The sequence below is a fragment of the Cervus elaphus genome, chromosome 14 (genome assembly GCF_910594005.1).
Source record: "Cervus elaphus chromosome 14, mCerEla1.1, whole genome shotgun sequence".
Lineage (NCBI taxonomy): Eukaryota > Metazoa > Chordata > Mammalia > Artiodactyla > Cervidae > Cervus > Cervus elaphus.
In genome coordinates this window covers 31,809,759-31,823,065 of record NC_057828.1, presented here as the reverse complement: position 1 = coordinate 31,823,065, position 13,307 = coordinate 31,809,759, and the positions used below count along the sequence as shown (strand labels likewise).

Genomic DNA, 13,307 nt, shown 5'->3' with positions numbered 1-13,307 from the left:
GATCTAGAGCTCCTGCCCCATCTCAGCATCAAAATGTGCCATCCCAACTGAAGAGCCCCTGCCTCTGCCTCCACATAGCTGAACACCGGCTGCTGACATTCCCAAACTCAACCCTATCTCCCTGAGATCGATAGCAACCGCCTTCCTTCATACCCCTCATAAAACTTCCTAAAGTCTGTTACTCTGCACCTCAAAACATCTCACCCTTGTGAGGAGAAAAAAGATTCGAAGTGTATTCTAAGAGAAGAAAGTAACGCAGTGTCACTTCAAATTGTTTAGACAATGACCCACCAGTAAGCCATATACAATGCAATGAAGAGCATGTATCAATAGCATAAATATATCTGAAACAAAATATTTTTGCAATGTTCTGAGTTCTCAGGATCTATGATACTAATTCTGATCCTTTTCTCTTCAATTTCATTCTATTTACTTGTTTTTAAAAACACTGGTCCTGACCCACTAAACTGATTTCACACTCACTTAAGGGTCATAACCCACAGTTTGAAAACCTCTGGATAGGACAGAAGGTTCAGAATTTACCTCTGGGGCCAGAACAGCACATTCTTTCCAGACCTGGTTCCTCTTTGCTCTCATCCTGCCACCTCCAATCCTGAAATATGAGCCACCAACTGCATGGGCAACATGAGCAACTCTGAATCACAGCTGTGAGCAAATCTCCAGCAAAGACTTTGAAGGAAGGCTCTGGGCACCAGGCAGCTGTCAGCAAGGGCTCAAGAGGCTCTGGAGGGTGCAAAGCCCCTACAGAGACCAGGGCCTCTGCTCACCCAACCGCAGCTCCCTCTGGTGGCCATGTCCCCCACACCCTGAGGGAAGCCCTGCACCCTGGTTTTAAGGAAGCTGACTTTTCGTCCTACACACCTTTCTCTACCACCGCTTTCACTTCAGTCTGCTGTCCTTAACCCACCACCCAAAAGGGTTTGACTTTTGCTGGCTTCACCATGATCTCCATCAAATTCTAATCGGCCACCACAACCTTCACCCTGACTGCTTTCCCAAACAGGTCCTCTACTACTCCACCCTCGCAGACTCCAAAGAGAGGCTTACGCCCATTCTACACTATGTTAGTCAAACTAAGCCTTCCGGTGACAGGGCTCTGTGATGAGCTCTGGTCTGGAGTGAGGGGAAGAGGATTACAATTACAGAGAAAAACTACAGAGTAAGAAGAGAATGGTTCCTGCCCTCAGACTCATGGAGGAGAGAACGGAACCTCCACCCAATATGAATGATAATAAACCTCCCAACTAATAGCACTGAGCAAAGCAGGGAAGTGCCGTGTCTTCTGGGCATGAGGACCACTGGACACCATCAGAGCAGCGACTCTCAAACCCATTCTGCCAGTGGCACCCCAGGGGGTTACAATGTTCTATGAGGAACTGCTAGCCCATGAATGTGAAATGAAGCAATAATTTTGTGCTAAAACTCAGATGACATTGGATGCCAGAATCTGGAAAAGATAAGTAGCAGCAGATGTCAAATTTTAAGATAACAGTTATGGAAGAAAACCTCAGCGCTGAGATAATTCTATCCAATTAACCTCGTCTGCTCTGAACATAAGGTGGACAGCCAGCCATTGTTCAGTGTTAAAGCCCACACAACAGGCCAGCTCCCAGAGGGCCAAGGAGCACAGAACCAATTTTGAACAAGGAGGAAGATGGGTTTTCAAAAGAGAAGAGCAGCCAGGGAGAAGAGCGAGCCTGATGTACAGCCTACAGGAGGGGAGACGTACAGACCAAGAAAGCAAAAGGCAGGCAGTAACAGCTCAGACAGGTGAGAGTGGGCCTTCACGACTAGTTAGCATTGGCATCGACAGGAGCCAAGGAGACCTCTGTCACACACAGCCTCGCACTTGCCCAGCGAGGGCATATGAATCAAGCTGCCAGAGCTGATTGCCATACTAATGCCATTCTTTCATTAACTGTATTGTCTGGAGAACCTACTAAGGACAAGCAAGCTTTAGAGAAGTCATTCCGTCTCCAAGTAGAACCCATTGCGAAGGACGGCACTTTCAAAAGGAATATTTTGGTCAGCGAATAAGCACCAGATAGACAACACAACATCACAAAAGCAGATACAACTGCTGTGAATCTTCATTATAAGATGATCTTCCAATATGGACAAAGAGAGCACAGGTGTATTGCACACACACTCCCAAAGGAAAGGACAAACTCACAACTCCACAGTGCATTAAAATGGACAGCAGCAGCTCACCGCCAACACACCTTGATATCATTCTACTGGAGCCTGCAGGCCTGTGGGAATTCAGCAAATGGCTCCCCAAAGGACTGGGCAAAACTACCGTGTCCAGGAGCCAAGCAGCCCCACTGTCCCGCCTCCCCTCTGCGGGGCCTCCGGAGGCCTGAGTGAGAAGCTGATGCTGCAGTCGCTGCCCCCCAAGAAGCAAAGCTGCAGTCACAGCACAGCATCAGCCACACCCCACTGATCCCCAGGGGTGAGCTGAGGTAGCCATTGGATCACTCACAATCACATTGGATCACATGAATGTTTTCACATTCATGGAAAACATCCAAGAATGGCGAACACGGGAGCTACCACCCTCCCCAGGACAGCCCTGGACCCCCATCCTTCCCTCCTCATGCAGGCCCCATGGCAGCCTCAGCTCCTCTCGCCAGGACTGGCACCTTACCTCCAAAGTTAGCCAGCCGCCCAATCCGTGTAACTGGTACCTTCCGCTCGCGAGCATGCTCACTGAGCTAGAGGGAGAAGAGAAAGAGCCCTCATGGCATCAGTGACCAGGGACAGGACCAACCTTCAGAGTCCATGCTGTCCCCCACAGCCCCTCTCTACCCCAAGGGCAGCACACTCCACCCACAAGAGGCCTCTGTGTGCCTGAAACTCCAGGCCACAGACCTGCACGGTAGGACTGCGGGAACCACTCCGGTCCCACCCCAGGGGCCACCTGCACGCACTGTCTGTTTGTGGGGCTTGCTGTCCGGGCGAGCCTTGGCCTGCCGGGCCTTCTCAATGTCGTCAGCCGTGAGGCCACCCATGGATGACTGGTCCTGGTGGTAGACCCTCCGTTGAAGGCCCGGGGCAGAGAATGGGTCTCTGGGACTTGCGAAGAGCCTCCCGTTCACCCTGCCCAGAGGGGAGGCGGCCTGGCCCGGGAGCCCGCCTTCCCGAAAGGGTCCACTGGCAACATAGGCAGGAGCTGGGCCCTCGCTGCCGGCGTGAGCCCAGGATGGAGGTGACTGCTCCGGGGAGGAGGCTGCAGAGACATCCTCAGAGGCGCCCTCGGCCCTCATCCCTGAGAAGTGGAATGCTCCTTCCGGGTCATCGAGGCTCTCAGAGTAATATTCTTCAGGCTTCTCCTGACCCTGCAGGAAACAAAAGCCAGCGTGAGAGGAGCAAGAGGGCAGCCAGGAGCAAATCCCTGTGTGCACCCTCTTCCACCCAGAACAGCACATCCTCCAGGGGATTCTACCGTGTCACCCCATAGCCCATTCTAGAGGTGAGCAGCAGCCTGGGATCCAGGAGGACCAGATTCCACACCTGCTCCCACCAGGGTTCCCACCTTGTGGGCCAGGCAAGCGAGTCGCACATGGCCACTGCTGGGTGCCCAGACCAGACCACAGGAGTGACCACTCGCCTGGAGTAAGCTCTGCACCTGTAAATCCGGACTAAGGAGAGGCTACCAGGGCTTTGGGGAGGGTGAGCCAGGGCAAAAGATGGGGAAAGCTTTGCGAAGTAAAAGAATGACCACTGGCCAGCAGAGGGGAGGGCGGCACACCGGTAGGCCCGCCCTGCCTCTCAAGGCCTGTGCCTTGGTGCATCTCCGCCAGTCAGCCTTGGGCGCCCCCTTAGGGGCTCTCACCAGAGGGCTTGTCACAGCCAGGACCAGGCCCGGCCGTTACTGGAACAGGGGGTACACAGCGCAGGTAAGGAGGGTGATACACCAGGTTTTCCCTGTTAACAGTTGCTGAGACTTGAGCTTCAGGCCCAGGGTCTTTCTACTTCTGAACCCCTAGCGGCCTGTTGAGTTCCTGACCCCTCTCTACCGCTTCCTTCTCTGAAAATAGGGCTCCCCCCAGTCACAGAGCTACGTGAGGCACAGACAGGGCCAAGGGAACAGTGCTAAGAAGACTATAATTAGGACGCAGCCGACTCCTGAAGGGAGGTCAGTGGCCTGGATTCCCTGAGTCCAGGATTCTCTGAAATGGAGTCAACACACAGAGCACTGCCTGCAGATTCTGCACAAACAGCAGCAGATCCCAAAGCCTTCTCACTCTCAGCTTAATAAGATACTGTGGAATCTAGGCAGACAAGACATGCCCTCCAGTGGAAGAAAAGAGACAGGCTGTTACTTTTCCTAAGTGAGAAACTGAGGCTGAGGGAGCTGAAATAACCTGGTAGGGGCCCCCAGGCAGAGCAAGGACCTGCCGCCAAGGCTGGCCCCACCGGCCGCCCCGAGGCCACCTGACGGCACCTTCCTCAGAGAAGAGATGAGCTGTATTTGGAATCAAGAGGCACCTCTCCAGATGGTCAGGGAGGCCCTGGAAGGAGGGAGTCTGGGGCAGGGTCCCGTGAGCCACATAACTCCTGTAACTCCCCTGCGGGCCACCAGCCCTGCATTACCATGACCTGATTATGTGGCAGTCGAGGGGCCTCAGCGTCTCAAGGGGACCAGACTCAGTACATGTCTGCTGAATGAGCAAGTGAACAGACCCCTGAGAAAGCAGAGGGAGAGAGGCTCCTGGGGTACCTGGCCCTCCATCCCCTCCTCATGTGTAGACGGAAAGGAGCTCACTGGAGACCACCGCGCCATGCCTCCTTCCAGGCGGGGGACCATCACTCCTCCTACCGCCCAGTGGCTGTGCCGGCGGACGGCCTGGTCTCTTCCCAGGACCAGGAACCAGCCTATCAGAGGGAAGCAGGGGCGGGGCGGGGAGCCAGGGCTCCCTCACCTCTCAAGGAGGTCTGCCCACATCTAACACGCTCCTCACTCCCAGGAGGCCCAAGTGAGTCGGGCAACCTCACTTCGGGTGTTCCACAGGCAAATGCCCAACAGGAAGGCGATGGCTCCTCACTAGCGAGGGGCATGGAGTGAGGCAGCCAGGGCATAGCCCCGCCTCAGCAGGGGAGCGCGGGCAGAGACACAGTGTGTGAAGGGGACACAGGATTCTGGTCCTGTCAGTCAATAATTGCATCAAACTGCTGAGACTCAGTTTCCCCATCTGAGAAGGGAGGTAAGCATCTGGGCCTGCACCCTTCCCAGGACAATGGTGAGGCTCGTAAGAGACCACAGGAGTGAAGACCTCTGCGAGGTGAAGGCATCTGTGCAGAGAGAGACACAGTATCGCCCCTGGACCTCAGAGAGCAGGAAGGCAGGCTGGCAATCCTAACCTGAGACTGGCCAGAGGCTGGCGGCCCAGAGCCTGGAGGAGCACTCGTGTCTTTGTCTAGAAGGACAGGGCAGCGATGGAAGGGGAGCAGCAGCGGGGTTGCCTCACAGCACAGCTCCCAACGCACACGTGCCCAGGCACACGAGCACACACATGTACATGCATGCACACGCAGACCGTCCCCATGCCCTCAGACTGTCAGGAACGGGGTGTGGACCACGCGGGAGACGCCGTGGGGGGCGGCGCTCTGCTAGCAGCCCTGTTGACAACCACGGCTCCAGCGCTGGATTCTGCTTATAGTCCTCCCCTTGGACAGTAAAGCGTCGAGGTCTCTGGACTCAGGACGAGACAACATGAGGGATGAGAGGGAGGCAGGAGGTGAGGCTGCTGCCCTGGAAAGAGGCAGGGCTCCCGAGTCAGCTCCCAGAGACCCCAGCCTGTGGAGGAGGAAGACGAAGCCCAGCCCAGCCAGGAGGGGTGGGGATGGGTGGGGGAGAGTGGGCAAGGGTTTCAAAGCCCCAGGAAGGCCCACTGACATTCGACCCTGTGACATTCGATGCTGAGGCATGACGTCCAACAAAATGTGCCTGCCCCACCCACCCACACATGGGAAACCTTGCGTCACTTTACAAAACTGACCCAACAAAGAAACACTAACGGAAACCAGAGGAACAGGGAGAAGGTGCTCTGTCTTATAGAGTACTTGTTTGCTTCAGAGAAGGAAGTGTATCTGGCCTTCCAGATACACTGGGATCCTTCTAGCTGCCTCTCCTAAGAACACAGGGAACCGTGAGTTTCAACTTTGTGGCTTTTTTTAATTCCCCAAATTAAAAAGGCCTCTCTTCAGTACCTTGAGGACAGGCCCAGGAACTGAACCCAGGCCAGGCAGAGAGAACAGAGCAAGCCCCAAGCAGCCCCTGGCAGGTCGGGGCCTGTCTCACCCCTCTGCGCCCCAAGCCTGGCACCAGCAGGCACAGGGTAAGTGCTGGTGAGTTACTAGTCAGACTGGAGAGCATGCTGGGCTTCATGTTCCTTGGGTTCTTCCCAGCTGTGAAGCTTCCTATAACTGAAACTCCAGTCACACGGCAGCAGCCTCCCCCTCACACCCGGAAGGATGGTGGGCTCCACTAAACAGTGGGCTGTCTGACCCTGGCCACAAGGAGACTGGCCATCCTGGAGGTGTCCCGGCTCACCCCCTGTCTCACCAAGACCTCCAAACCCAGCCCCGCTCCCACCGCCAAGCGGCCTCCTTACCTGCATCTGCCCAAAGACCATGCCGACCTGCTCTGCAGCGGAGGACTGCAGGGCCCTGACCGCCAAGATGAGCTCCCCGCCGAGGCCCAGGTGCTGCAGGTGGGTCTCCACGGCCGCCTGGGTCAGCTTGACAAAGCCTTTGACCAACATGATGGCGTCCCCCAACACGGCAGCCATCCTTCAGGGCTGGAAGAGAGTGGGGTGGGCCAAGTCAGGGTGGGGGCTCCATGCCTCACTCGGGGTCGCACTCACACGGACCACCTCTAACCCCAAACTCTGGCTGTCTGGTTTTTCCACTGACCTCCCCTTCTGATCCAGTTGACCGAGAGAAAAGAGAGGCAGGGAGGGCCCAGGGGTCCAGGTGGACTGAGTGACTCCCCACGCTGCGGGGCATGGAGCAGAGTCTGTGGAGGCGGGGCTGTGCACGGGGCCCAGTTCCCTGGCCGCACGGCCACCCTGTGGCACAGAGTGAAGGGATTTGTCCAGAGTCTCTCAGCCACCAAGCAGCAGAACGAGGACTTGAATCTGGGAGTCCCTGATTTAGTTCAGCCTTCTTCCCTCTGAACCAAGGCTGCAGGTTGGGGAGGGAACACCTCCTTGCAGGACTGGGGCCCCCAGCTCCTCAGGGGCTGTCTGTCCGTGCCCAGCCACTCCTGCTCTGCCCTGAAGCCTCTGAAGACACCCACCAAGGGACAACCAGAGTCCCTCCCCACACTCTGGCAATGCACTTGGAAAATCCTAGCCAGCATTAAAAACACCACCAACATGGTGCGGGACACTGCGGGAACAATGCAGGCAGGACCCGGCCTGAAACCTGGGTCCCCTCCATGCACATACAGGCTGCTCTCTCCTTTCTACTGGGTCACAGTGTAAAACACGTTTCTTTATGTCAGCGTGGAAAGCCAGTGTACACAGCATGCCTCGCAGGGTAGGGATTGTGCTGGCAATCTCCCAGGCATTGCTCAAGACCTACCTGGGGCTGTGCTGCTGGGAAGGGTAAGATAAGCTAAAATGAGGGGGCGCTGAAGAAAAAAACACAAAAAGGAAAGGAGCAGAAGACTCCAAGGTGGGCAGGAGCATTCTGGCCAGGGGGCAGGGAGGAGCTGGGATCTGCCAGGAGTCCCAGAGACAAGAGGATAGGATCTGAAGGTACAGCGGGCAGGAGACCCACAGGAACAAACCTAGGAACAAACACAAGGAGGCCAAGAAGCGCAGATACACCCTGGACGCAGGGCTGGGCCATCAAGAGGGAGGGGACCGTCCCAGAGACAACTTCAGGATTAAATAACAGAAGTGCAGATGGGAAGGTCAGGCGAGAGCACTGACGAGGATCTCAATCAGAACCCTTGGGACTTCAAAGACCAGCTCGCTCCTGTCCACCCTTCACAGGGAAGCAGCCCGTCAGTCCAGAGACACCTGCAGAGATCTGCTCGGCTTCCAAGCATGGGCACAGCTACTTTTACTTAAAAGAAGAGAAACCCACAAATGCACAGGAGCCTGGAAAGTTACGATGACCCACCCAACCTGCCCTCAAAGACCCCTTCACCTTCATAGGAAGACAGCTCCCAGACACTAGGCTGGGGTGCTTTCCACACTCCATCTCCTTTTAATCTTTATAAGCCACCTAATGACATGGATATTATTGCCCCCATTTCACCAAGGAGAAAACCAAAGTCAGAAGCGTTAACGAACTGGCTGAGGCCATTCAGCTCCAAAAGCTCAGTCCACCGACCCCAAGGCACGCCCTCAGGGAGCCACTGATTAGACACAAATGAACCTCCTGTACCCTAATCAAAGCCAAGGAGGTTTCTGGAAGGTGACCATACCCTTGAGGGAGATGGGAAAGAGGGGGGGGAGCTAGCCCTGCCCATCACCCAGGGCTATGTCACACCCTGGGCTCAACTCCGGGCTCCTGCTCCTATGGTAATAAACAAGTGTGAGCCCCGCAGACCAAATGTCCAGGACTGGGAAAAGATCACGTAATCAGAGCTCAAACGCAGCTGGTGCCAGCTCTTAATAGCTCCCCTGCCCCCGGCCCCACCCCTGAGACATTTCACTCACAAAGGGAGAAGTTTTGAAAGAGACATCAGGGACACAGAATGGCAGAGGCCAGGGCCCCAGCCCCATCCGTTCATAAGGACCCTTGCAGGTGGCCCCAGGAATATCCACCATACCCCACTACTACACAAGTCCCCAGAAACAGATCTTCCCCTTGCCCACCTCTAAATCCAATCCAGATAACCAAGGCAGGAGACTCTCATAGGCCACGCGCACATGTGCTAAGTCGCTTCAGTTGTGTCCGACTCTTTGGGACCCATGAACTGTAGCCCGCCAGGATCCTCTATCCATGGGATTCCCCAGGCAAGAATATTAGAGTGGGTTGCCACGCCCTCCTCCAGGGGATCTTCCTGACCCAGGGATCAAACCCCCATCTCCTGCAGCTCCTGCACTGCGGGCAGATTCTTCACCACTGAGCCACGGGGAAGCACCTCACAGGACACAAGCCCCGATAATTCCAAAACCTCACCTTGTCTGCTAACTGATACACCTATTTAATTCTGTTTCTAGGCTTAAAACTAATTCTACTAAATTTCTCATCCAAGTTATCATAACCACATAATTAAAGTTTTGCTAGAGCAAAGCTGGTAAGTGGGTTTTCTGGCCAATTTCCCACGCCTAGCTTGAATGGCCCCCTGCACCGATGGGGGAGCTCATTGTGAAATACCCAGGTGTGGCCCTGCACTCTGCGAGGCAGGTCTGAAACCACCAGAGTCCAGTCCTAACTCCTCTGGTTTCTAAGTATGTCGGCTCTGAGCATAGTTCCCCGATGGGCCAGGATGACACCTACTTTACAATGATGATTTTTTTAAAATTCAAAAGAGGAAAAAAATGTTAAATAAACTGACCAAGTGTTTTTTTTTTAATTAAATTCCTGCATTAGGGAAATATGAGTAATAACAGTCTCCTTCACTATTTTCCTAACCATCTTTCATTAACTTTTAGTTCATATATTCCACTTTCAAAGTGGCAAATAAATCTGTCATCTTTAAAAAGTGCACATTAAAAATTAATTAGCTATGCATTTCTTCTTGCCTGCACAGTTGAATCCTCATACTGGAGAACTTTCCATGGGTGCCTGTCTCACCCTGGACAGCGAGTGCCGTCATGGAGGAGGAGAACAAGAACCAGTTCCCTGGAAAGGCAGTTCCATCCACATGGAAATGACATCACGGAAATATACCTTCCCACTACTGTGGGGCAATACTGCCTCTTCTCACGTTAACAGATGCTGTTCGTAAACAGTCTGGCCTCGTGAACAGATTCACAGGTGGATGCATATTTCAAAATCGCAGCCCATGCCAGCCCCCTTGAGGATTATTCATCTAATGTGCAGGGACCACTGCCCCCAAACCTCCCCACATGCTGCTCCGCTGCGTACAATGTGAAACGTTCGAACCTTAGTCAATACCAGGTATTTTTTGACAAAGGAATGTCTACCCTCAAGGAGCAAGGATGGGAAGGCAGACAACTACCAGAGAAAATACCTTTCCAGAACTGTGTTCACCTTCTGATTTTCAAAAACAGGCTCTCATAAATCCTACTTCTAATACACCAGAACCCCAACGTGACTCAGAATTCAGCTATCCTGAATGTTGGTGCAAAACCCCTGCAGGAATGCACAGGCACCAGGCACTCAGCTACACCAGCAGGCATTTTCATCAGGATCTTAGGTAAACAAAATCAAAAGCCCCAAAAGTACATTAACCACAAGTTCCACATCTTATCCTCATCACGATTTCAGCTACAAGTGTTAGAGCCCTCACCCCAGCCCGCTTCACCCTGCTGGTTCTTACATGGGTTTTGGGGACCTTGCTGAGGAACAATACAGGGATGAAGGGTATTTTCAGGCTCCTCACCCACTTGGCACCATGCACCCCAGACAACCTGGGCGCTGCCCGCTCTCCTCTGAGCGAGCACCAGTGAATGTAGCAGTGGGGGTGGAGGACGGGCACTCACATTCAGGGGCGCCCACTAAGGCACCAGCACCAAAATAAAGTCACTTGGTCTATTCTCTAAACACATGTCCCCCCTGGTGGTCTGGGCTAGTCTGTGCAGGTCCTGGGATGAACCTGCCCTTGGTCCCGGTGCTCACAACTGCAGTGGCATGCACGCACATCTATAATGGGCACAGCCACCACGACGACAACCAGAGGCCAGCTGAGACTAACGCGCAAGGATCAGATGCAGGGAAGGCAGCTGAGCAGCGGCAAAGCCCGGCAGCCCAGTCAGCCCAGCCATGGACACAGTGCACTGCTCGCCTCCCCAGCAGGAGGGCGTTGCAGGCGGGTGGGGGGCAGGGAGGGGGTCTCCAGGCCCCTTTTCCGGACTAATGTGCTAAAAGGCTATAAAGGAAGTAAACAAAGTTGTTGTCTAGAGAGAAAGAACTGGAACAAATGCAGCTCACCACTCCCCAGGGGCAGACACTGAGAAAGTACAGCCAGTGCCCCTGACATGGGAGTCCTCACGCTCCGAGAGGAAATCTTCCTGCTGAACCTTCACCCTCTGACCTTCCCCACGAGCCTTCATTCATGCTGAAAAACATACTCAGAAATCCTTTAGCTGGAAATTACCTGGGGTGTGAGGGCCTTCAAATCTAGCCTCCAGAACTAAAAAAAAAAAAAAAAACAATCCACCAAGTGATACCTACCTGGCCAGTTACCGTAAGATGTATCAGCAAGACAATGAGCTGTGTTCTTTTTAAAAATAAATGGGAATTCTCTGGCTGTCCAGTGGTTAGGGCTCAGCGCTTTCACTGCAGTGGCGTGGGTTCAAGCCCTGCTCGGGGAACTAAGATCTCACAAGCCGCATGGTATATCCCCACGAAATACATACCTACATAAAACAGACAATCCTGACAAGCATTAAACAAATAAAGTCACCATAAATTTTTCCATCAGGACCGAAATGGGAGAATTTTATTTGGGGGGAGGGTTCCCACATGCATCCCCAAGCCCCCACTTCACTGCCAGAATTCACGATCTATCACTTGTCTCTTCTCACAAGGTAACAGTTAGCCAGCAACAGTACATGAATTTATTAAGCCACTGTTCAATCCCCTCTGTAAGTATGAAGTGTGATAAGACAGACCAGCTCCCATCCGAGCAAAGCCCCAGAGTCTGTCTCTCTAAAAGCGAGCACACCCTCCTCTGATCTCTTCCTGTCCTAAGCTGGCCTGGAAGCCATGGGATGCCTGGTGTAAGGACCCCAAAGCCAGCTGCCTAGCAAGCCCTTTGTCTCGGGGAGTGTGTGTGAAGCTCACTGACAAGCCTTCCCGAGCAGGCTTCATCCCGCAGCTGCTGCATGCACATCATCCAATGGCCCACGGACATCAAGCTCAGCACATCCAGAACTGATTTCACTCCCCTTACCTGGCCACCCAGGCCCCCCATCCTGAGGACTGCAACCCTCTCCTAATCCCCCCAGGTGCTCCCAGCCGGGCAACCATAGCAGCCCCTCACTGACCTCTCTGCCCCCCAATCCCCACTGTCTTGTCCAAGAACGCACGCCTTTCCTTCTCACCAGATCTCAGGGCAAACAGCACCTCTTCTGGGATGCTCTCCCCCACATGTCCCATCCCCAAAGCCCATCCACGTCCCTCCAAGGCTCCGTGTTCCATTCCCAGGTAGCAGTGACCGTGCTCTAAATCTCCTGTGGGTCCCCCACACCGAGCTGTCAGCCAAAGGAGGGCACAGACCACGTCTGTGGTCTCCTCTCCGTGTCTCCAGCAACTAGCACCACACTGGACACAAAGCAGACAGAAATGAACTCAGCTGGTCCCCCCAAGATTTAAGAAAGCCTTCCATTTCTGGGACAGGCTCACACCCGCTTGCAGCTTTTAACCTACATATGGAAGCAAAGGTCTCCTAGAAGCCTTGTCTGAGGCAGAGTTCTCACACTTTAGTGGGCATCAGAAATCACCCAGGAGATTACGCTAAAACACAGCTTGATGCTCCCCAACCCCAGGTTTCTGATTCTCTAGGTCTGAAATGGAACCTGGAAATGTACATTTCTAACAGATTTCCACCTGCTGCTGTTGCTGGTCCTGGAAACTTACCTTAAGAATCCTGTCCTGGAAGAGGAGGGAAAAAGGAACCACGGTGGTCCACACTCAAGGCCAGGCAGGAAGTCTAAACAGAGACCCTTTCCTCAAAGCTTCTCCCTGCTACTCCCTAAAAGTCTGGCTTTGTCCCTAAGTGGAAACCTTCCACTGACCCTTCCTTTCCCATTACTCTTCCTCAAGAAACTGAAAAAGGAGACAGCCACCAAAGAATCTCAATACTGCCACTTAATGTTCCTGGGAAAAGACTGTTTAATGACCTCCAGGAGGCCCGGGATGGGTGCTCACAGGTGGCCAAGGACAATCTTTTTACTTTGGGCATGAACACTGGAAAATTCCTTTACATGCTTGAAATTTTTCCTTTTTTCTTTTCCTCTTAGAAAACAAAAACACCAGTGGACTGTTTCCTCCAAGGACTGATAAGAGTGTGTGTGTTAGAGAAAAGACTTAAACCTCTGAAGCCCAAATCCGCGAACTTCTCTAGATGTGCCCTTCACGTCAGCCTTTAAAATCACACCCAGGGGCCAGTATTTCAGACCCTGAAGGCTTCT

General features: G+C 53.6%; 1 protein-coding gene across 1 annotated transcript in view; it reads right to left on the bottom strand.

Moving 5' to 3' along the window:
- Window positions 1-13,307, bottom strand: part of COQ8A (coenzyme Q8A) — a 45,162-nt gene that overhangs the window by 15,675 nt on the left and 16,180 nt on the right. The window contains exons 2-4 of the mRNA XM_043923193.1: window positions 6,639-6,824; window positions 2,952-3,359; window positions 2,669-2,735 (exon numbers count right to left, since the gene is read on the bottom strand). Coding sequence (XP_043779128.1) covers window positions 2,669-2,735; window positions 2,952-3,359; window positions 6,639-6,815 — 652 coding nt within the window. The 5' untranslated portion in view covers window positions 6,816-6,824. The remainder of the gene's footprint in view (window positions 1-2,668; window positions 2,736-2,951; window positions 3,360-6,638; window positions 6,825-13,307) is intronic.